Source organism: Ailuropoda melanoleuca, chromosome 4, assembly GCF_002007445.2.
Source record: "Ailuropoda melanoleuca isolate Jingjing chromosome 4, ASM200744v2, whole genome shotgun sequence".
NCBI lineage: Eukaryota > Metazoa > Chordata > Mammalia > Carnivora > Ursidae > Ailuropoda > Ailuropoda melanoleuca.
In genome coordinates this window covers 137,891,622-137,915,088 of record NC_048221.1, presented here as the reverse complement: position 1 = coordinate 137,915,088, position 23,467 = coordinate 137,891,622, and the positions used below count along the sequence as shown (strand labels likewise).

Genomic DNA, 23,467 nt, shown 5'->3' with positions numbered 1-23,467 from the left:
CCCCCCCCCCGCCCCGCAGTCAGAGAAGCCCCCGTCCCCGACTCTGTCTGCAGAGGCTGCACTCTGCAGTTTCTGAGAGTCTGACCTGCCAGCCTGAGGGTCCTGCTCATTTGAGATCTTGGACGCCTGGGACAGTCGGGTGAGACTATGGGACTTAACGCAGGAGGGAGAATACACACGCAGCCGCACACGCTTTTATCTTTGATGTCGACGGGTGAGACCCCCGTCCCCTGCAGCCCCTCCCGGGAGTCCAGGTTAAAAAGTGCTTCCACAGAAGGCAGGTGTCCATGCCCTGCTGGTCCTGCGGGGCACGTGACTAGAACAGCTGTGTGGTTGGGCAGCACTGTTGCCAGAAGCTTCGGGGGAGAGTGAACCGGTGTTGCTCTGGACCAGCTCAGCCTCCCCCGTCGGTGGCACCAGAGGGAAGCGCGCAGGGCCAGCCGCCCCTCCCGCCCTCCTCTCCCCAGGCTTGCTTCCCCTGACCTACCATCCTGTCCCTCTTTCTCACCCTTCCACACACACACACACACACTTGAACTGTGAGAAACAGAAATAGGACTAAAGAGCCAAAGCTTACATTCACCTCGTGACCGTGACATACTGAGTGTTTAGACTTCCCAGGTTGATCATAATCTAAAAACTCCAGGTGTGTAAATCCTTAGGATTGTATAGGGGTAAATTTATTGGTTTCTTTAATCAAACCAATAATTGATGACATGAACATGAAACATTTTTCCCTGCCTTTTGAATATATTTCTATAGTTAAACTACAGCGGTTTTCCTTAGTCCTAGGTTACCCAGCCAAGTTTATTCCAACGTATTTATTACCATTAACGTTCTGGAAGAGTTGGCGGCTGGCCGCCGCCCCGCCCCACAGCCCTCCGTGGCCTCAGTGCTTGCCTGGCAGGGGCTGCCCTTTCCCGCCTGTGTGCAGCCTGCTGCTTGCAGGTGCCTGTGTAACTGATGCGGACGGACGTGGAAATCAATGATTAAACTCTAGCTTCTCAGTGACAGACGCAGTGTCTTAGTGACTTTCGTCCCTAAGAAGAGGGCACATAGCAGATGCTCAGTGAAGAGAGTTTAACTCAAAGCAGGCATTTGAAATTGATTCGGAGGAGCAGAGAGCGAGGGGCTTGGCCGTTCACTGGATGCGTTTCAATACCAGCTCCGCTGCCTGCCAGCCACGGGGCTGCGAGCAGATCCCTTCCCTGCGTCTTGTTTTCCTCCTGTGTAAAGGGCTTCTTACTAAAATTGCTTCTTAATAAAATTATTGTAAGTGAAGATCATGTTTGTAAAGTGCATAGCACAGTGCCCGCTGGAGAAAGCATTTTTTTTAAACTATTTTTTTTTTAAAGATTTTATTTATTTGACAGAGATAGAGATAGCCAGCGAGAGAGGGAATACAAGCAGGGGGAGTGGGAGAGGAAGAAGCAGGCTCATAGCAGAGGAGCCTGATGTGGGGCTCGATCCCACAATGCTGGGATCACGCCCTGAGCCAAAGGCAGATGCTTAACCGCTGTGCCACCCAGGCGCCCCACGGAGAAAGCATTCTTGTTTTAAGTAAGCTCTCGGCCCAACGTGGGGCTCGGACTCATGGCCCTGAGATCGAGTCACACGCTCTATTGACTGAGCCAGCCAGGCGCCCCTGAAGAAAACAGTCTTACTAAATGATAGCTGTGTACTTTACCCATTTTATAAAATTAATAAAATATGTGAAGTTACATTAAGGACATCTCAGGAATAGATAGAAGTATAGATAGAAATATTCTACTTCGGAACTAGGGGTTATCGTCAATGTTATTTTCCCCCAATATATGAAAGTATACTTGACTTACTTGTTATTGCATTCTGCACTAATATTGCGTCTTTGTTTACCTTAAGGGACATATTTGGAGAAGACTGTGTCAGTGTAAAAGATGGTTCTGTTCTCAGTGTCACAGTGGACGGGAAAACTGCTAATATAAACTTGGAGACACGGGTACGTAGCTGCTCCTTCCCACTTCAGGACATTTGGGAAAGAAAGTGAAAACAAAAGTTCAGGACATTTGGGAAAGAAAGTGAAAACAAAAGTAATCTCTGGTCTTACACCAGACAGCTCACTTTTGCATTTTGGCCTTTCAGTTTTTTTTCCCTACATTTGCTTTTTACAGGCTGTGTTTATGTTATTTTATGTAAAGTTACACATTCCTGCTTTTTCTTTTTTTTTTTTTAAGCTTATTTATTTTTTTAGTTAATCTCTACACCTAGTGTGGGGCTCGAACTCATGACCCTGAGATCAAGAGTCAGCTGCTCTTCCGACGAGCCGGTCAGGCACCCCATGTTCTTGCTTCTTCCCCGTCCTTTCCTGAGTGTTCTCGTACCTCGCCACACAGCACGCGTTTCCCGTGTGTATATTCCACAGCATTTCCCTGTCCCACGAGAGGCCTCAGTCCACCACGGCATTTCTCTCGTTTGGCATCCGGTTGATGCCACATTTTTTCAGAGAAGCCGTTCTCCTGTTTGTACCAGCAAGATCCAAGGGGCTTTTCCAATAAGGTTCAAGGTCGCGGGGCCCGCTGTGGTCTCACACTAGAGATCCTGCATAATTATTTCATAAGCATAAATGAATAGATCTTGCAGGCTTGTTTTTGAAGATTAGAACAGTTCTACTTAAACAGTCCAGGTTCTACATTTATGGTTTTTTTTTTTTAAGATTTTATTTATTTATTTGACAGAGATAGAGACAGCCAGCGAGAGAGGGAACACAAGCAGGGGGAGTGGGAGAGGAAGAAGCAGGCTCATAGCGGAGGAGCCTGATGTGGGGCTCGAATTCCATAACGCCGGGATCACGCCCTGAGCCGAAGGCAGACGCTTAACCGCTGTGCCACCCAGGCGCCCCTCTTTTATGTTCTTAACTATGTAGATGCTTTGCGGAGACACTGGTTCATTTTACCCCACTAGACAAATAAGCTAAGAACATAGCCAAGTGGTTCGCTAGAGGAGAAGCATGGATAGCTAGCAAGCACACGAAGCACATGTTCAGCTCCGACCCACTAATAGAGGAGATACGAAAGTACGAAACCTCACTGCTTATCACGTGAGCACAGGTGAACAAGAGTGCTGGGACCCCTTGCCGGGGAAAGCCGGGCCACGGTTTATTCTCAGGGGCAGTTTGGAGCAGGGAGGAGACCGTAAATGAGGTGGCACGTTCTTTCTGTAGGGTAGTTTGGTGAAATGCCTGGAAAGGCTCAGAAAAGTAACGACATTTATCCATAATTCCACTTACTGGATTTAATCAAAGAAAACAATTAGACTAGTTAATAATAAAATAATTGTAGCAAAAATAAATATATAAGGATTTCTATTCTAACATTGATTATAATATCAACAAAAATGCAAGAGACCGAAATATGCAAGAGGAGGAGACAGTAAATAAAATCACTGAATAGATAGTGTGTGTGTGGTATATACCTGGACACGGAGGACTGTACAGCCAGCCGTCAGGAAGATGGCGATGTGGATCGCTGAAGGGCACAGTTGTTCCCCCCCCGTTACTGAGGGGCAAGAAAAATTACAAGATAGCAAGTATGATAAATTGCCTCATTTTGGTTTTAAAGAAATACCTCTGTGTAGCTTAAAGTCTAGAAGGTTATACACTGAAATGTTCATAGGAGTTATTAGGTTATCGAGTTAAGGGTGTTATTTTTTTCTTTCCTTACTAAGTTGTAATACGAGCAATATTTACAGTATGATAAAAAAATTTTAAACAGCATATAATGTTTTGTAGCTTGAGAAATAACTCGAAGATTATTAGTCTAAATCCAATTTAATACCAAACGTTGAGTAGATGAGCACACCCATCACTTGCTAAGTAATTTGTATCACACAGACTGAGTTCCTGGTAGCGTCATTTACTGGGTCAGAATATGGGCTTTGAAGTAAATCTAATTCAGTAGATTTTCCATTTATTCCTTTTTGCAAAATTAATCTCGAATTAGACCCGGTGAGTGTGCTGTCGGACCTGAGGGCTGCAGCTCAGGGTCCCGAGAGGCCAGGCTTCTTCAACCCCCACCCCTCCCGGAAAGGATTCTTAAAGAGGATCAGTCTGGCTCAGTCTGGCTTCTGTAGCACACTTGTAGACACTTAGGGGGAAGGCCTGTTTGTGCTTCCGCTTTCAGACGGTGGAGTGCGAAGAGGGAAGCGAGGATGACGAATCCCTGCGGGAAATGGTGGAGCTGGCCGCGCAGAGGCTGTATGAGGCCCTCACCCCCGTTCACTGACAGCAGGACGGCCCTGGATGCGTTAAAGCCTCTTTAACGCTGGACTGACTTCTGTTACTTAAAATAAAATACGTTTCTCGGGAGTAGCCTAGTTACTTGTGACGTCAAATGGCCTTTATTCCAACAGCTTGAGTGCTGCTAAATTACCAACTAGTCCGTCCGTTATTCCAGAACTCCTGAATAAACTGCCTATTATTTTAGAATTTGATTCTGCTTCCAGGCACGTGTGCAGCTGCCAGTGAAACCTTTCATCTGCTCGTAGCAACTCATCAGGGCGTCTTAGTGTCCTTTTTAAGGAAAGAAAATGCATGATGGTATTTTCATATCCATATTCTGAGTGTGAATAGAGATTATCACCTCAAGAGCCTTTTCTGTTTCTTCCCTCCTGATACTCTTGGCAAATTCCTTAATTTGTACATTTGTAAAATTATGACTTTTGGGATTCAGTGATACTGTCTTTGTATAATATCTACACATTCAATTCAGAGATTGACTATAATTTTTATGCCTCAAGGGGATTCGGGTGTGAGTTGTTGAATTGCTCTGCGTGTAAATTAATCATGAGGCCAGTTTCCTTAAGTCTGTAATTCAGACTTGCGAATAACCGGACACAGGAGTGTGGGGTGCGGTGTGCTGAGGGAGCAGGTCAGCCGGGGTGTTCCTGGCGGTCAGCTTCCATGCACAGGTGTGACTGCCGCCTCCGCGGGGACAGAAGCTCGCTCTTACCTGCGCAGCCCAACTCGAGAGTCGCTCACAGTCACTGTCAAGCTAAACGTGTCCTCCAACCACAGTCCCTAAAGTCCAGTGACCCTGTGAGTCCTCTCCTTGCCTCACCTCTTGGTGACTTACACCACCAAGCGCTCCTTACCTGCGTTGTCGTGACAAGCTTGAGTGCCCAGATCTGAAGTTGCATTTGAAATATTTGTTTCTGTAAGATACCCCACTTTGTCTCCGCCCCAAACCAAAGTTCTAAGGGTCACCTTTTGTGAGTGTCATGTAAGATTTTATGATAGATTTTTTTTTAAAGATTTGTTTTAAAGAGAGCAAGAGAATGAGCTGGAGAGGGAGAGAATCCCAAGCGTGGATCCCAGGGTGGGGCTGGATCTCACGACCTGAGCCGAAATCAGGAGTCAGGCGCTCAACTGCAGAGCTACCCAGGTGCCCCGGTTATAAGCGATTTAAAAACATTTTTTTTAAAAGATTTTTTATTTATTTGACAGAGATAGAGACAGCGAGAGAGGGAACACAAGCAGGGGGAATGGGAGAGGAAGAAGCAGGCTCATAGCGGAGGAGCCTGATGTGGGGCTCGATCCCATAACGCCGGGATCACGCCCTGAGCCGAAGGCAGACGCTCAACCGCTGTGCCACCCAGGCGCCCCTAAAAACATTTTTAAGAAGACAATACATTCAGTAAAAAGGGAATGTGCCTTTTCTCCTTGTCTCTCTCCCTGGGACGAATTAAGGATTCCCAATTGCTGAGTCTGCCCTTGTCTTCTCCCCACGGTGGCTCTGAGTCCCAGTCACCCTGTCCCCTCTGCTTCCTGCCACAGCCTCCCTGCTCTTCTCTAGTTGATTCCTGAAATGCGCAGACCCGCTCTCAAGCTTCCCTGCTGAAAGTCCTTCAGGGCTTCATTGTAAATAGGATCGAGTCCAAACACCTTAACTAAGCCAGGTGTTCTCAACCTTGGCTACGTGCTGGAATCACCTGGGGAGCATTAAAAATAGACTGAGGCGGCGCCTGGGTGGCACAGCGGTTAAGCATCTGCCTTCGGCTCAGGGCGAGATCCCGGCGTTGTGGGATCGAGCCCCACATCAGGCTCCTCCGCTATGAGCCTGCTTCTTCCTCTCCCATTCCCCCTGCTTGTGTTCCCTCTCTCGCTGTCTCTATCTCTGTCAAATAAATAAAAAATCTTTAAAAAAAAAATGTTTTTAAATCGCTTATAACCGGGGCACCTGGGTAGCTCTGCAGTTGAGCGCCTGACTCCTGATTTCGGCTCAGGTTGTGAGATCCAGCCCCACCCTGGGATCCANACGTTTTTAAAGCTCCCCAGATGATTCTAGCTGAAGCCAGGGAACTCGTGGCCTGAAGACGTGGCTGTGCTCTGACTCACGCTCCCTGCCTCTCTGGCTCCGGCCCTTCTCCCACCGACACCCTGTGTCCCAGCCACAGTGAGGTAGGTCCATGGTGCGCTGCTCCCCTTGCGATTCTGGTTTTTGCCTTATGCTCGGTTGTTTGAAAATATCTTCTGGCTCGTTTTTGATCCCAGCCATCATACTTCCTGGCACAGCTGAGGTGGCAGGGACTCTGACCAAACTTAGTCCTGGAGCTCCTGTGCGGAGGCCCCCACCTTGGCTCTGTCCTTGGCCCCCCTGGGTCCTGCTGGGTACCTGCCCAAATGCCTCATCCCCCTCCCTGGCAGCTTGCCCCGGCCTGCCTTCAGCAAGAATCGGGTTTCTAGTAATTGTACCTCCTTCTCCCCTTCACCCTACTCCTTGGCTATGGATCCCCACCTTCCCTATTTCTCTTTACTCCTGCAAATCCCCATCTTCGCTCTTGAATAGTCTGCCTTCCTGTCCTCAGCAATCGTCTTAAGTTTTTTTTTTTTTGAGGTCAAAGCCTTCGATAAATGCTTGAGTCCGTTTATTTAACGAGATGGGTGTGTGATCAACGAGTCCCTCGGAAGCACTTCCTACCCCACCGATCCTCACACTTTGGCCATTTGCGGGCCCCGCGTGAAGGGGGACGTTGGCTCTAGTGGCGGCGCCAGACCGCTCTCCCTTCGGGCTCCCGGGGAGCTGCCGGGCGGCCCCGGCCGGGGCGCGGGGAGGTGCGCGGCCAGGCCGACTCTCCGGGAGGGTCTGCGGGCTCCCCGGGGACAGGGCGCTGCGTGCGCCCCGCACCTGAAGGGATGAACCAACGAACAGCGAGCCCGCCTTGTAAACGGACAAAAATGAGCTTTCCAAGGGGCAACGGCTATCTCGTGTGTTAAAAGTGGCCGGTTGGTCGCCAGAGGAGTCCAACTCCAGGTGCCCCGGGGGTATGGCGGGCAGCCAGCCGGCCGGCGACCGGAGGGCAACAGTCGGCTCAGGCACCTCCCCCACCTCCGCGGGCGGCCCCGCCCCCGGCCGTTGGCCCCGCCCCGCATATCCGGCCTGGCCCCGCCTCTTGGCCGGCTGGCAATATGGCGTTGTGCGAGGCGGCAAGTGGCCGCAGCTCTCTCCTCTGGCCGCGGGTGTTGCTCTTCGGGGACTCCATCACCCAGGTACCGCCGCTCGGTCCTCACAGGCGGGTCCCTTGGGTGTTGGCCCCGCCGAGAGCTGCGGGCCTAGCAGCTCAGTGGCTCTCCTCGCACCGGGCTCCCGTCTGCCCTGCGGTTATCGAGGCCGCCTCCCTGCAGCCCGCTTCCCCCTGCACGGCCTGCCCGGAAGGCTGAGCGCCCCGGTGGCGGGATCTGTTCGGGGATGCCTGCAGCTTCCAGCAGCAGCCGCCTCCAGCGGCCCTGCCGACCCCCCCGGCAGGGCTTCCAGTTTCTAGTTGCTGCTCGCTTCAGGGTAACGGTGTGGGTGGCGCAGTGCTTGCACATCCGGGTCATTGAGCCTGTTTTACGGGTGAGGCGAAGTGCAGGGAAGTGAAGTGACTCGCCCAGGCCGCGCCCTGGGAGTGACAATGCCTGGGTTCATTGCTTTCCGTCAGTTTTAGGAATAATCGGAAGACCTGGTACAAGTAGGGGCGCGTTGTTTTCATCCTAATGTCTTCCTTTTCCGCGAAACCTGCTGTAGTCGCTCGCAGCACGGACAGAGCTTTGTGTCCCCGAGCTTCCCGGGAGGGTCACCTGCAGGAGCGCGGTGGCGGCTGAATCACTTGCTGAGGTTTTGTGCAGCCCGTTCCACGCAGAAAACCCTTGAAACCAGTTTCGCCTCTGCTTTCTCTGGTGGAACAAGCTGATCTTGAATAAAATGTCTCCAAGAATAACGCAGTAGATCACCTTTTCACCCAAGATCTTTTCAACTCACATTAAGGAAAAATATATTCTACTTCAGGGAGGAAGTACACTTTCAAAAATTACTCCCGTGGTGGTATTTTGGTTTTTTTTTTTTTTCTTGTCTCTTCAAACATGACTTCCTCAACCAATTTTCTGTGTATGTGCCAATTTTTAGGCAAGAAGGGCAGTAAGGGCTTTCCAAATTTATAGGAGTGTATTTTTAAAAAAGGTTACCCCCCCCAGTTCTGTAATTAACTTCCTTATTCTTTTCAATTATGGAAATGTACAGCATGGACCTTGTTTCCTAACTGAACATACAGTTGATTTTATCTCTTGTGCATAAAGTAGCTTTTTTTTTCCTAAGATTTTATTTATTTGAGAGAGAACAGGAGCAGGGGTGAGGGGGAGAGTGAGAAGGAGAAGCAGGCTCCCCACTGAGCTGGGAGCCTGAGGTGGGGCTCAATCCCAGGACCCAGAGGTCATGACCTCAGCTGAAGGCAGATGCTTAACTGATTGAGCCACCCAGGTGCCCCTAAGTAGTTTTTCTAAGTAAAAATGACTCTAATATTAGGACATAATAAAATGCAGGTGACTGGCTCAAATCCAGTTGATAGGGAAGAAAACCCCTAATTTCCAGAGTGCTGCTGAGGTTTAGCTGCAGTAATTCCTGAAATGACCTCCGAGGGAAGCAAATGATGAAGGCCAAAAAGTCTGGGAGTACCAGAGGAAAACAAAAGGCGTTGCTGACCAAAATGCCCCTTTCTAAAATGCGCTAATTACATCTATAAGTAGTAATGGACTTTTCCTTTTTCAGTTTTCTTTCCAGCAGGGTGGCTGGGGAGCATCACTGGCTGACAAGCTGGTCAGGTGAGAATAGTTTCTAGATTGATACTCGGGTGTTTATTGATGGGAAACTATAACTGCATCTCAGAAGAGAGAGTGAATGATAAAGTTTCAAACAGTGACTTCCTCCTGTCTTCATCTTTTCGGGCCTTTCCTCTTTAGTGTGTATACAGGGTTGGGGGAGAGAAGGAGGAAGGGCAGGTGCTCAGGGTTCAGTAAATTTTTGCGGGATGTGAAATCAAACCCTAAAAGCTGTAGAAAAGATACCGGGTTTGGAGCCAAACAAATACAGTTATTCACCATCTGAAGTTCTTTTTCAGTTATTGTGGATGTGATTTAAATGAGTAATAAGGAATTCGATTGAAAGAAAGCCAAGTATATGCATAAACCAAAGTTAGAGTCATTTTTGGATTGAGGTTTTTGTCCCCCAAATTCTCTTTATAAAATATATCAGAATAGTGATGATTTTTGGCATTTTGTTTGCCAGCCTTAATGTAAGCATATGCTAAGGAAGTCATCAAAAGGGGGAACACTGCCCCAATTCAAGAGGTTAAAAAATACTTAGAAATATTTTCCACATTAAAAACAGTAAACCCAAGTATTTAGAGTATCGGTAAACTGATCAGTTTTGTCTTCTTTAGAAGAAATAAGCTGGATGTACTACCAGCTTTTATTAATACTTGATAATTTCTTCACCAGTATAATTAACACACTGAGAAAACATTTTATTTCCAAAGGTGAAATGTCTTAAAATGTTTTCACTTTCTCCTTCATTTTTATCCCCTAAACTAGAAATGATAATATTGACATTCCAGCTTTTTCTGTTCCCAAATGCTTTCTCTATTTAAGTGGACTTAATCTAGAAACATGGAAGTATCACTCAGTTTTCCCTTCTGTAAAATGGATTTTACTCGCTAAGTTCTACTGAACGCTTACCAGGTGCCAGAAACTAAAGTGCTTCATGTGTATTGACTCATTTAATCTTTACAACTACCCTGTAATACAGAGTGAGTTAGTCTCCGATCCATTTTATAGCTGAGAAGAATAAGGTGGAGAGGGGTTTTGACAAGGTCACACAGCTAAGAAGTGGCAGGTGGCCCGGCTCCAGAGCCTCCCGAGATGATACGGTCACTTCCTGTCACGTTGGGAGGCTGGAAATGCTCACGTGAACTTGTTAGGCTCCTGGAACTTGGAAGTGCTCAGTAAATAGTGTTTGTTTAGTAATCCAATAACTGTTTAATTGGTCTATTAAATTTTTCCGAAAAGCTAAATTCAAGCGGCTTGGAAAACCAGGCATTTCAAATGTTTTACCAACACATAATTTTTACCAAATGTTTCATAAATAGTGAATCATTTTAGTACTGAAATCCCGTGAGAATGGATAGTTTACACATACGCTCGCTGGAAGGTCACTGAATTAGAAGGTCGTTTTCAGAACTGAGAAGTTACAGGACAGTTGGAGACAGTGTGTGGTCTGTTGCCTCCCATCCCTCACTCCCGACAAGCCTCCTGTGGAGGCCGCTCGCTCGACCCCCCAAGGAGGCTGCACGTCGGTGAACTCTGGCCCCTTCGGGCTCCCCGCCCGGAGCCCCCGCCTCTGCTGGGCACACTCACCCCCGCCGCGCTCGCCTGAGTATTAGGAACTAAACTGGCACAAGGGGGGGGCGGCAGAACCCCGGCGGAGGGAGCGCTGGCGTTGGCGCCCGCGGGGAAACTGAGGGCTGCGAGGCCGGGCAGTTCCGCTGCGCCTTCCCTTTTTAGCGCCGGGTTCTTTCTGTTCCGCCCCAAACAGCTGCCCCCTCCGGTGGGCATTTTCATCTTTAGCTGCGCGAACGCTTGGGGTGTGTTTTCTTTTTAAGGATTTCAGAGAGAACGTGCAGTGCGGGGAGGGGCGGAGAGGCACAGGCTGACTCCCCGCTGAGTGTGGAGGGGCAGGGAGGGGGCCGACCTCACAACCCCGAGATCAGGCCCAGAGCGAAAACCTGGAGTCGAAGCTCCACCCACTGAGCCCCCGGGCGCCCCCGGTCGGGGAGGGTGAGTTTTCACGTCCGCTTCTGCCATCCGCCCAACCCTGGACTGACTCACAGCGGTTTGGGGGTTTTTTGAAGTGTGATGAACACAGTGTTGTTAGTTTCAGGTGGACTGATTCAGTGTTAAATGTAACCCGGTTTCCAAATGTAACCCGGTTTCCAAGCTGTCAAGTTAAGAGGCACCTCGCTGTACCTGCCCTTCTGTACGCTGTGTGGATAGTAATAAATCTAAAATCTATCATCGTGTCCCATGGGGACATGTTTTAGCATTATAAAAGCATTTTAATAATTCTTAAATCTACTTAAATCCTTAAAATTTATTGATATATTTTCATTTGTTTCTTTAGCCTTATCTCAGTATTTCTTTAACCAGAAATACTGGAAGGATTTGAAAGAGTTAGAATAAACTCAACCTTTTCAGTTTTTAAAAGCGTCTGCTGTTTGCTTTTAAAGATAGGCCCCTGCCTGGTTTATAAAATGGATTAATCTACATTGTTTCTGGAAGGCAATCTCCTGGAGCTGGATGTTTGGCAAGGAATTTTTTTAGTTCGTTCTTACCCTTTTCCCTCTTCATCTGAACTTAGTACTTGTTATTAGCCATGAATTTAAGTAAAAACTTAATGTGCCAGTTTCTGTAGCCTCTGGAGTAAGTTGGGCACTGTTGATGATACTGTTCAATCCAGAGAAATTCAGGTAGCCTTCCCCTTTCAGAAGGGAACCTTAACAGTTTCAACCCTGGGCCTCACTTGTATTTTTTTCCTGGTTCACAGCTTTATAATTTTTTTTTTTTTCAATATGTAATGGCTGCTATTTACTGAGCTCCTGGCGTGTGTCTGACAACTCTTAATCTTCACGCTGCCTAGCAGGTTAGGCATTAGGTTCATCTTTTGCAGCTGGGGAGCCTGACGCTCAGAGAAATTAGGTAAATGGCCAAGGCCTGAGCTGCTAGTCAAGGGCAGGGAGATCCAGACCCGGGCTGCTGATTCTAGACTTTCAGCTTTCCTGCCACATCACACAGGCCTTAGGGAGGAAGCTGCCTTGCCTTCTGGTTTTTTAAGCATTGCAGTGACTAAACCAGTGGCGGGATGTTAAACAGACTCATCTTGTCAAAATCCTAGAGTATTCTTTTTTCTTTTTTTTAAAGTAGACTCCACACCCAGCATGGAGCCCAACGTGGGCTTGAACCCATGACCCTGAGATCAAGAGCTGAGCTGAGATCAAGTTGGATGATTGAGCCACCCAGGCACCCCAAGAGTATTCCATTTTAAATTGAGTCTTTAAAATGGCTAGTCAGCTTTTTGTAATCATCAGGCATGAAAAACACCAAGAATCACACTTAGAAATGAATGTGGCTGAATTTTATTATTGTCCCCAAGACATAGACATTTTGAGAGCTTTTCGAGTAGTGGTAAACCAAGTCCCATCCTGTTGTCTCAGCATCTGTTGCCTAGCCTTGTAGCCCCGTGTTCTCTGCTGAGATGTACGAACTGGAACTATACACCAAAGTAAACCACATCGGTTTGCTAACTATAAATTGTACTCTGCGATTTTTTTTTTTTTTAGTTTTCATTATGGACAACTTTAAGCATCTACAAACATACCGGGGCTCCCGGCCACTAAGTAAAGGAACAGGGACACAAACCCAGGCAACTAGCTCAAGATCCATGGTCTTTAATTGTACTGTACAGTACTGTGATGCAAACCATGTATTTTTAAGAAGGAAAAACTATATATATATATATATGTGTGTATATATATATATGTGTGTGTATATATATATATATATATATATAAATTAAAATTGAATCAGAACCATAGGGGGATACTGATAATGATTTGTCCATGTAGGTTCCTCACAACAAATGTGACAAATGTGCCATGGTGGGGGGGGGAGCTGTTGATAATTGGCGGGGGCAGGAGTGTGCAGGAACTCTGTTCTTTCCTTTTGATTTGCTGCACACCTAAAATGCCTCTCAAAAAATAGTCTAAAAAAGTCTCAAATATTCTATATAGATATTCCCAGCGAAGAGCGTTACCCTTGAGCTCCAGCTTGTTAGTGACTTTCTGCCCAAGATGCTTGCTCAGGTAACACCTGTCTGCTCTGAACTCCCCGTGACAGGACCCTCCAGGTCACGCACGAGTCCACAAGTCCACAGACAAGGTGACAGCCCCTTTGCTCAGTTATTCATAACCCCTCTTGTCAAGGAAAGACAACCTAGATCTTGCAAAGACTTAAGGACGTCATGTTCAACTATGTTACTGCTCTTCTCAAAGTGAAAGCTCGTCAGGGGCTCAGTGCAAAGAGCCTGCGACCCTTGATCTCGGGGTCATGAGTTCCAGCCCCACGTTGGGTGCAGAGAGACTTAAATAAACTAAAAAAGTGAAAGCACGTCAGAGCCACGTGACATCAGCAGGTGCCACAGCCTGGAGGGCACACGCTGTGGGTTCACTGCAGAGGGACTAGAAACCGTTCTTTGCCCACAATTCATCTCTTTTTAAAATTCTTCATTTCAGAAAATGTGATGTTCTGAATCGTGGATTTTCAGGTTACAATACCAGATGGGCCAAAATCATCCTTCCAAGATTAATCAGCAAAGGGAACAGTCCGGACAGCCCAGTAGCAGTTACAATTTTCTTTGGTGCCAATGACAGTGCGCTGAAAGGTAAAGGCATTCCTGTGTTTTCCTAATTTATTTTTAGCTATTTTGTTTTGAGAGCGAGTGAGCATGTGAGCACACACATGCAGGGGGTGGGGGGAGCAGAGAGAGGGGAATCTTTTTTTAAAAGATTGTATTATTTGAGAGAGAGAGAGCACAAGTGGGGTGAGGGGCAGAGGGAGAAACGGGCTCGATCCCAAGACTGGGCAGACGCGTAACCGACTAAGCCACCCAGGCGCCCTGGAAAGTATCTCTTAAGCACTCATATTTAGAGCTGCTGAGTTTGGAGTGAGATGGGCACGCTCTTACATAACTGGTGGGGAAACCTGTGATCTTTCTGGAGAGAGATCTGACGCATGCATCAAAGGACCTCCCCCATCTGGAAATCCAGCCTAATACTCAGTGATGCAGCCGGAAGTGCAGACACCTGCTTCTAACGGCAAACAGGGTGCCTCGCGGTGAAGTAGGGGCATCAGGCTGGTCACCTGACAACTAACCATGTTTTCGAGGACTCATGGCCACAGAAACGCCCATAATGTTATGTGAAAAAAGAATATGGTTATGTATCTTCAGTGTGATCCCAGTGTGTTTGCTTTTTTCAAGTATACGTATCAACATGGAAAAGAGGAGAAGTACATCCAAGTGCCACTCTGGTGGTCTGGGTGGTAGGATCAGGGGTGATTTTATTTTGTTCCTGTAATTATACTAAAGTGTGGTTTGAAAAATGCCTGCAGTGAGTCTTCTAACACTTGCATGGGAGCCCAAGCAGAACCGTAACAGGAGTGGCAGCCACAGGGGACGTGCGTTTAAGGAGTGCTTCCGGGGGCGCCTGGGTGGCTCAGTTGTTAAGCGTCTGCCTTCGGCTCAGGTCGTGATCCCAGCGTTCTGGGCTCGAGCCCCTCATCGGGCTCCCTGCTTAGCGGGAAGCCTGCTTCTCCCTCTCCCACTCCCCCTGCTTGTGTTCCCTCTCTTGCTGTCTCTGTCAAATAAAATCTTTAAAAAAAGGGGGGGGTGGCGGAGTGTTTCCGGTGTGCTAGGCGCCTCGCTCTCGGGCTCACACACTTTGCTGAGGTCATTTTCACAGCCCTGGAAGGGAGACCCAGCTGTCCTCATCTTACCAGCGATGGGATGGAAGCACAGCCAGGTCCAGCATGTAGCCCAGGGCGCTGGCTCCGAGACACGTGGCTGCTTCTGTCCACAGCCCAGGCGCGTGGCCACCGTGCTGACAAGGCCCCGGGTCCAGAGCCTCAGAGCGCAGCGTGGAGAGCCGGTCCCGCAGCCCCTTGTCCTCGTTTCTGTGAGTTCGTGTGCATCTTAAGTGTGGTCACTTGTAGCGCGCGTGCATTTGAGTGTCCGTGTTCCTCCCAAACAGACGAGAACCCCAAGCAGCACGTCCCGCTGGCAGAGTACGCGGAGAACCTGAGCAGCATGGTGCGGTACCTGCGCTCTGCGGGCGTGCCCGGGTCGCGCCTGGTTCTCATCGCGCCGCCGCCGCTCTGCGAGGACGCCTGGGAGCAGGAGTGCCGGCTGCAGGGTAAGCGCCGCCGCGGGTGTGGACAGGCTCGCCGGCCGTGGAGAGGCCACAGGAATGAGCTTGTCGGTGAAGCGGCTGCGGGTGAGCTGTGGCCCGATGGAGGTGCTGTCGCTGGGGCGGAGGCGGCCAGTCCTGCGGGGCCCCAGGTGTGCGCGCAGCCGTGCGGGGACCCTGACTTCCACCCGGGGGCGGGGGGGGTGGTGCCCTCCGGGCTTCCCGGCCGCGGGAGGTGCTGGCAGACGCTGCTTTGCCCATTTCTGCCTGAACGTGGCCCTTTCTCCGCCCAGCCTCGCCTGCGCCACCACCCGGAGGCAGGACCTTCCCCTCCCCCCCCCCCCCCCCCCCCCGCCACGGAGGCTTCCCTGGGGGGGTGGTTCCGAGCTTGCGAGGGGCGGACAACACGCAGATGTCCCCCTGCCAACGCCAGGTCTCCGCCCTCCGGCCGCGCCACAAGGCACTTTTGTCCCCACGCTGTTCGTCTTTGTACCGTTAGGTGCTAAGCCAGGACCTGGCCAGGTGCTCAGGACAGAGAAGTGACTGGAACCCAGTTCCTGGCTGTCGGGGGCTAGGGAGGGCGGCAGTCCTGGGAGTAGATACTAGCGGCAACGTGATTCACGGTCTAATAGATGTACTGAAACAAACAGTCTGCTGAAAGTACAGAAGGAGAATCTAAAGATGTCCAGAAAGTTCCCCAAAGGAGGTAAATAGGGCAAGCTTAGCCTGAAGAAGAGGATAGACAGGGAGGAAGGGGCCAGGCCCACTGTCAGACCTCTGAAGGGCAGTCAGGGGAAGTGGATGACTCGCCCTGTTGTTCGCTCCGGAGGACAAAGTGGGAACCCCCCAGCGGCCATCCTCTGGTGATGGCTTGTGAGCTAGCAGGTCTGTCCTGCAGAAAATTCGTGCTAAGCCTGGATGAGCAGAGTGCCAGTTAGAGTTGCATCAGTGCTTCTCAGACTGCAGCTCACAACCCATTTGTGGTCACAAAACCAGGCAAGTGACATTTTTTGAATGGAATAGAAAAAACTCAGTACCTGGGACACAGTATGTTTTGTGAGACTCGTTTCACTTCCGTGGACGTGGGTGGAGGCCTGGTGGAGAACCACAGAGGGCTCATCAGCCAGGTTCCTGAGCCGTGGGCTACAAGACAGGCCTGTAGGTTTTGGTCTTGTCTGTGGCTGCCTCTGAGCCACAGCGGCGGGGTAGGGGCTGCCCGAACAGCCCACGACGGTTACGGCCCAGCCCTCTGCAAAGAACGAGCCTCCACGGCCCCTCCCAGCTCTGCCCTTCTGTGGCTGAACCCCGGTGAGCTTCACTCCAGTGCAGGGGCCTCTCCTCACACATCCGAATTCAGAGGTGTCAGCCCAGTGTCCCTCTGGCCCCCCTGTCCACACTCCAGCCAGGCTGCTGCTGGGCTCTCCTGCCTCTGCACTTCCGTTCTGCGTCCCCATGGTTCTTGGTTCCGTGCCAGGTAGCGCAACACACGGGGACCATCCTCCCCAAGTCGGGTCTGTCGGTCCGTGCCTGTGCACGTGCACAAAGCGTCCGGGTCAGCAGGGCTGGCACAGGGCCAGCTGCCACCCACACGCGCTCTCTCAACAGGCAGCAAATTAAATCGTCTGAACTCGGTTGTTGGTGAATACGCAGGTGCCTGCGTACAGGTAGCCCGAGACTGTGGGATCGACGTGCTCGACCTGTGGACCCTGATGCAGGAGGACACTCAGGTAGGGGCTGGCTCAGTCCTTGGGGTGAGTAGGATCCCACAGACGGGACCCTGCTCTTGTCCTTTCAGAATAAACCAGAAAGCTGGGAGGGTGGAGGGGAGCCCCCTGCCCAGCCTGGTTCTTCTGCTGCGCCCAGCAGCTGGCATCCTTCTCCAGGACCCCTTCAACAGTCAGGAGTGGGCAGAGTGAAATAATGAGCCAAAAATGATTCCTATTTAAGGACATTCAGGCCAAATTCTTTTTAACACCCCCACTCCTATGTAAAACTCATTAAAAGGTAAAACAATGAATTTAATTAAGCAAGATATAGTGGTGGCTAAAATTCATAGTTTGAGCTAGGTAGCTCTAAATATTTTGTCTAAAGCCAGAAAGCCCACTTAGACCTATAACGGGTGAAAGCTGGACCCGCACAGAGCGATATGAGGCGGCAGTCTGATGCTTCCTGTAGTTGTGCTTCCACAGGACCCAGCAGCCCCCGCACTGGGCGTTTCCCCTGTGAAACCAACACTTGCCCTTCAGCCCTCCTCCCACACTTGGCCTGGCCCTCTTGTTTCCCAGGCCAGGAGCAGCAGGGGACAGCACCCAGAGTCCTGGCTTCATCTGGGTTAAACATCCATCCGGGAGGTTGGGGAAGGCTGTACTGCCCCAGAAGAGGGAACTGCAAGCTACTGTGTGAGGGGCTCTTAAAAAGTCCTTTGAGGTTTTCTAGAATGGGGGGGGTGGAGGTGGGCTTTTCTGAGACATCTGCTCTAAAATGGCAGAGAGGAGCACCGAGGCCTTGGGAAGCCCTGGTCTGGAAGAGTTGGGAAGCAGCTGGCCAGCAGGGACGGGGGCTCGGCTCAGGGCGAAGGCTGCTCCCCCAGGAGAAGCGGCTCCTGCTCGGGGCTGGAACCACCTAAGCTGCCTATCCCCCTCCTCCCTAGACTAGGGCAGTCAGTCAGTGTGCCACCCTGGGCCCTTTGAGCAGCAGGTCGTGTTTTGTTGACGATGCGTGTTCACTTGGTCTGCCTCTGTCTGATGAGCTGGAAGGAGGGCTCAAGCAGGCTGAATGGTACGCGGGGCAGCGAGCCGGCACCCCACATTTAACTTCGCTCCCCTCCCTTGCAGGATTTCTCAGCCTATCTGTCGGATGGACTGCACTTGTCACCAAAGGGAAATGAGTTTCTGTTCTCCCACCTCTGGCCTCTGATAGAGAAGAAAGTCTCCTCCTTGCCTTTGCTGCTCCCATACTGGCGAGACGTAGCAGAAGCCAAACCGGAACTAAGTCTTCTGGGAGATGGGGACCATTAGCCACAGAAAACCCAGTCTGGCCATTACCTTGCAGAAGTTGCCAATTTGACGGAGATCCCAAGATAAGTGATCAGACCTTTGCTCAAAAACCACTGAACCTCTGCCACCAAGATTAATAAAAGCATCAGAATTTTTAGGGAAGCTCTGTACCTCAGTGTGTTGTGTTGTGGTCGTAGCTGAGGCAGGTGTCCTCAGTGCCCAGCGACAGAACCAACCCCGGGCAGCCTGTTAACTCCATACATGGAAAAAAGGTAAAGACAAATTTGTTTAAAAAGTCACAATTTTATAAAAAAAAAAAAAAAAAATTTCTTACATTGAGCTGGGAACCGTTCACTCTCACATACACCCACTCACCTTCTATCAGATTCCAGAAGTGTAACTAAGCTATGTCATGACTAGGACTGCAAACACCACAAGGCAGAAGTTCAAGTATTAGTGTAACAGGCATCTGCACAATAAACGTCCTTAGAAGAAAAGATTCGATTTGTCACAGGTTCAGTTAATTGCCCTCAAAATTTACAAATAATCTCCGTTAGAATGTGTTGGCTGTGAGCACGTTTCAGCTTTTAACTATAATTTTAAGGAACTCAGAGTTCACTTTGATGTGTATCCTTCATGAAGCAAACGCACAGTCCTGAAGCACTAAAGCACGAAGTGATGCGGTGCCCACCGCGGGTCCCTAGCAGGGGCTTCCGAGAGCCGGTGCGGGGGGGACAAAGCCGCAGGCCTAGGCCTGAGAAAGGCGATGTGCCCCCCCCTGCTCAGCAAAGCACCTCGGCCTTTCAAACCNCACTAAAGCACGAAGTGATGCGGTGCCCACCGCGGGTCCCTAGCAGGGGCTTCCGAGAGCCGGTGCGGGGGGACAAAGCCGCAGGCCTAGGCCTGAGAAAGGCGACGTGCCCCCCCCTGCTCAGCAAAGCACCTCGGCCTTTCAAACCACCGCTGTTGGGTGAGAACTTGGCCACTAGTGTTTGCAAAGAGGAAACCACGCTCTCATGTTGAAGGTGTTCAGGTTTTGTGAAGGGCGAGCATTTTAAGAGCACGGCAACTGTTCTAGACAAATTCAGAAAACAAGAACTGCCCAGCAAATTGGGGCCCTGAACAGCTGGCAGGATTCTGTAAATTCAATTTGGCTACTTGTAAACTAGACTGTTTTAATTCTAGAAAGTGCTAACCTTAGAATTTGAAAAACCATATTAGTACATCTAATTTTAGGAATAATCTGGGTGATCCTCCCTGCTGCTAAAAGCTCTGGGTAATGCCTAGAAACAGAACCCACATTTTGGAAAGAATGTATAACTCCGTTTTCTCTTTGTCTTTACCTGAAGGCAAAAAACAAACTGTGTTCCAGTTGTCCTCACAAGTAACTGCCAAATGCCTCCCGACAGTCAGCGGATCGTTACAGTGTATGTAAAAAAACTGATCATCTCCTTAATCAGTGCTGTTCTCAAAAAAGGTCAATTTACAAAAATGTAAATGTTCATAACCTAATCCAGCTGTATTTTCTGCTTTTGCACCACAGGTTGAAGGGTATTTTAAAAACCAAAAAAACTAAAACCTGAAAGCCTCAAAATAAGCTAGATTCACCTTACCTCTTCCAAAGGACAAGGGCCCACGCACACACGTAGTATTTGTGTGTGAAGGAGTCCAAACACAGGACCAGCATCTGCTGTGAAGTCCCTTATTCCTCCCAAGTCTTCACAAAATGGGCACAGGGAGTTCAAGTGTGTCCCCCAGAAGCGCCGTGCGCGCTGACGCCCGAGCCAGGAGGCCCCAGCCTAGCACTCGGTCTCCTTGCTGCCCACGCGGTTCTGACGCTGCAGCTTGAAGGAGGCGGCCTTCTCACTTCTCGTCACCGGACGGCCCGTGAGGTCCTCAAAGGACTTGGCGGCGGTGCTGCTGTTGGGGAAGGGGTCCTTCTCGAAGCCGTCCTCATCCACGTGCGAGTCTGCGCTGGGGTCCTCCTGGATCGTGTCCATTCGCTGGGGCTCCAGTCTGGGAGCCGCGGGTACCGGCGGCGGCACAGGCACGGCCTGCAGGGGCTGCGGGCGCCCGGGGGTCTGGGGCGCAGGAAAGGGCTTGATGATGCGAACCGAGGCCGAGTCCATGCTGCTTAGCATTTCCACGTTCTGCAAAGACACAGAGTCAAAGATGGATCCAGGTCCTGCAGCTCCAGCCCTCCCCCCGACGTGGCTGTACGCTCTGTACGCCGTGAGCCCTCATGCTAAGGAAAGCGTGAGGTGAGGCTCCCCCACCTTCCACAGGTCCTGACAACTGACCATCTGAAGACCCAAAAGAGCACAAGAAACAATCCTATCAAGTCAGGACCCCGAGACATGAAAGTTCTCAAAACACTCAAGTAGGTCAGTGCCGAACAGCTAAATCCAGGCTGGGGGCGGGGGGAGCATCCACGCGACTAACGGAGGCCCCCCCAGATCCTGCCCGTGGCAACAGGACCTGCCACCAGCCCTCGCTGGGGTGGCCACGGGAGGCCGTGGCTCTAGCAGGGGTCCCAAGCACCTGCAGTCACTGCCGCATGTGGGTACTTACGCTGGGGTGGAACAGAGACAGAGACTCATACTGCTTATCCAGCTTCTTATCCTAGAAGGGAAACGAGCGGGGAAAGGTCATTCTTACAAACAATTCAGTTACGCGCTCTTTCCCTTCAGGCTCCTCCTAAGCGAAGAACCACCGCAGAACATGCGTGTGGCAAGTGGTAGCAGGTCTAGTAGATGAGAATTTCTTACATAAACTTCAGGAGTTCTGCCACCAACCCGGAAGTGCTTCCTTTGCCCTTGAGGCCATCGGTGTTTTGGTGTCAACTAAGGAACTAGTAAGGAACTAGTCAAGGAACGCTCAAGTACAATTCTAGATTTCCCCAAAGGCATGTCCCTGTGTGCAGGGGTCAGACCAGGGCAGTGCTGACCGTGGGGGCAGCTGCCGGGGGTGAGGGACGCTGTGTGCAGTTCCCCCTGGCACTGGCCTCCAAATGCCCCAGCCCACCATGGCCCTGACACTCAGCTGTTTGAGTTTACTGTGGCCCAAATTCTTAGAGGAACGGAGCCTGACGTCCCTACATCATACTTCCACAGGAGGCTGAACACATGGTTCCATCTGCCACCCAGGCCCCTGCCTGACATGAAACATGACACTGGGCAAGGCGGGAGGCAGAGCCTGAAAACCTAGGCCTGGCTTCCAGTCCCACTGCCCTCACACATTCTGTTGTCAGTGATGAGGCACCACCCTCCCTCCTATCGAGCGGCTTTGCTCCAAAACCAAGGGTCAGGCCTCAGTCCACAACTGGCAACTTTCAACACAAAGTGGACTGGCCTCACAAGTAAAAAGTCATCGGTGGCACTCTCGGCCACCTGTCAAAGCTTCGGCCGTGTCCCCTTAACACAGCTTTGCTTTAGCAGGGCTGCTCCCTAGATCGCCCTCTCCACACGCACCCCGTGAGAGGGCCCTGGCAAGACCGGAAAGGAAAAAGAGGCAGTAAAGACTCATGAGAGGTAGCTGTGCTGGAATCTTCCAAGTCCTCACATGAGGGGGCACTGCTCAAGAGTTCCAGAGCACAAGCCTGGGTCTGATTTCTCATCTCTACAGCAGACAAATCATCATTTTCCCATAGAAGCAAGGTGAATGGAGTTGTAAGAAAAGAGTTTAAAGTCCCCAAGTTTATAAATCACATGGAGTTATCATTAGAGCCCAATTCACCATGTTTGCTGTTATTCATTTTGAAGGAGAATAATAAAGATTGCTCCCTGTTACTAGATGGGAAGATTTGAATACCCCATACAATCAGGTCAGGACTCTGTATGGTAGAGGAGCGCCATCTTTGGAATGCTGAGGTTGGACATTTGTTCTATTATAAAAAAGCCTGAAATGCTCTTGTTTCTAAGCTTCACTCAGAGGTCCTCGGCAAATCCAGTGAAACAATCTCCCGGGCTCAGAAGTATAATATTCCTCAAGTTACACATGAGAACAAATATCCACATACAAAAAGCATAATTCTTTTAAAAAACAATCAGCTAAACTTTTCCCAGAGAAAAACACCAAAAAAAGGTCACTGGAAACATAGGTCAGATCTTGCAAATTTTATCTTTTCTGAAAGTTATAAGATTGGAACTGCACAAAATTCTAATAAAATGTCTTATTACCTGCAAGCTGGCAACTTACCACGCAATGGACAAGAATGCTGAAGGGGATCCAAAATATCAAGGAGAAAACCAGGACGGAACCTACGATGTTGTCTGCCAAAAACTTCCCTGTGAACAATTCCAAACAGTGAATGTTCTGATCAGTACTTTAGACACTCAACATTAAATGCTCTTAGCATATTACCATTGTGTCAAATGCCACAGACAGCTGGCCAGGTGGTAATAATACTGAGGCGGTCCTCAGTAGTGTCGGTGTCACCTATGCTAGCTCCGGCCACCTCCCTGAACCACTGGTGCTCTTCCAGACACAGCCCTGACATACTTGCAGAGAAGAACAGATGATGTCACACAGTGCTCAACAGGATCCCCAGAGTGACTGTGTGAGGGGCTAAGCACAGAGAGGGCTACTACTCGCAACGATGCTTAACAGGACAAAGTTGTTGCTATCCGGGTATTACTTTTGTGACTATAAATTTTGAACCCTACAAGACCGAATACATTGTTGCTTCTGCAAAATCTGAGACCCACTTTTTATTTTGAGGCTCACTTTTAAATAAATGATGCTTATATCAAATAGGATTCAGGTTTACGATCTATAGGACTGGACCATGCTTATGGTATCAGGTGTTCATTTGTTAAAGAAGAAAGTCAGCATTTTGACAAAATACAGACTTTCCCTGTCTGAAAATCGGGCATCCGCACTACACGGGGAGAGCTAGGAGTCCATTTCATCTTAGCTGACAAAAGTTGTTTCAACAAAAGCTGTGAATATTTCCATCTGCTGTTGCAGGATTAGAACATATTAATCCGAAAGCACACTTTTCTCATGTCATCATCGTAACTGGCTCAGTTCCAAGCAAACAGCCACCCAGGGAAATCACCTACCAAAAGTATTGATGCTCAGCTGGTCAATGAAGTCCCAAAATCGCTCAATGACGTCCTGTACTCGCTTCTCACACTTGCCCTATGAAAAGGAAACACACAGTACTGCCC

General features: G+C 49.8%; 3 protein-coding genes across 16 annotated transcripts in view; 2 read left to right on the top strand and 1 right to left on the bottom strand.

Annotated features, from left to right (window-relative positions):
• The window catches only part of CPSF3 (cleavage and polyadenylation specific factor 3), a 47,289-nt gene extending 42,939 nt beyond the window's left edge, over positions 1-4,350 (top strand). For all 4 annotated transcript variants that reach the window (XM_002923231.4, XM_034659940.1, XM_034659941.1 and 1 more), the window contains one exon: positions 4,158-4,350. In XM_002923231.4, coding sequence (XP_002923277.1) covers positions 4,158-4,259 — 102 coding nt within the window. In that variant the 3' untranslated portion in view covers positions 4,260-4,350. The remainder of the gene's footprint in view (positions 1-4,157) is intronic.
• Positions 4,351-7,284: 2,934 nt separating this feature from the next.
• IAH1 (isoamyl acetate hydrolyzing esterase 1 (putative)) lies at positions 7,285-18,458 on the top strand. Of its 7 annotated transcripts, none has more exons than XM_034659931.1 (7): positions 7,391-7,522; positions 9,057-9,109; positions 13,630-13,778; positions 14,857-15,069; positions 15,145-15,306; positions 16,906-17,027; positions 18,135-18,458. In XM_034659931.1, the coding sequence occupies exons 1-7, from the start codon at positions 7,442-7,444 to the stop codon at positions 18,315-18,317; spliced, it is 963 nt and encodes a 320-aa protein (XP_034515822.1). In that variant the 5' UTR covers positions 7,391-7,441; the 3' UTR covers positions 18,318-18,458. The 7 variants fall into 7 exon arrangements, with proteins under 7 accessions (XP_034515825.1, XP_034515822.1, XP_034515824.1 ...); XM_034659933.1 differs by having other exon boundaries at positions 7,392-7,522; positions 14,974-15,069; XM_034659936.1 differs by having other exon boundaries at positions 7,393-7,522; positions 13,662-13,778; positions 14,974-15,069.
• ADAM17 (ADAM metallopeptidase domain 17) overlaps positions 18,403-23,467 on the bottom strand; it is a 53,703-nt gene continuing 48,638 nt past the window's right edge. For 2 of the 5 annotated variants that reach the window (XM_034659926.1, XM_034659930.1), the window contains exons 16-20: positions 23,360-23,438; positions 22,494-22,582; positions 20,868-20,918; positions 19,240-20,446; positions 18,580-19,090 (exon numbers count right to left, since the gene is read on the bottom strand). In XM_034659926.1, coding sequence (XP_034515817.1) covers positions 20,096-20,446; positions 20,868-20,918; positions 22,494-22,582; positions 23,360-23,438 — 570 coding nt within the window. In that variant the 3' untranslated portion in view covers positions 18,580-19,090; positions 19,240-20,095. Of the gene's footprint in view, positions 18,543-18,579; positions 19,091-19,239; positions 20,447-20,867; positions 20,919-22,493; positions 22,583-23,359; positions 23,439-23,467 lie in introns of those variants that run through there. The other 3 variants (XM_034659929.1, XM_034659928.1, XM_034659927.1) reach the window with 3 other exon arrangements.

Coding starts and splice junctions, on each gene's coding strand:
- IAH1 (XM_034659931.1), top strand. CDS start 7,442: ATGGCGTTGTGCGAGGCGGCAAGTGGCCGCAGCTCTCTCCTCTGGCCG. Junction 15,070..15,144: donor AGCCCCTTGTCCTCGTTTCT/GTGAGTTCGTGT, acceptor CCTCCCAAACAG/ACGAGAACCCCAAGCAGCAC. Junction 15,307..16,905: donor GCAGGAGTGCCGGCTGCAGG/GTAAGCGCCGCC, acceptor CTCTCTCAACAG/GCAGCAAATTAAATCGTCTG.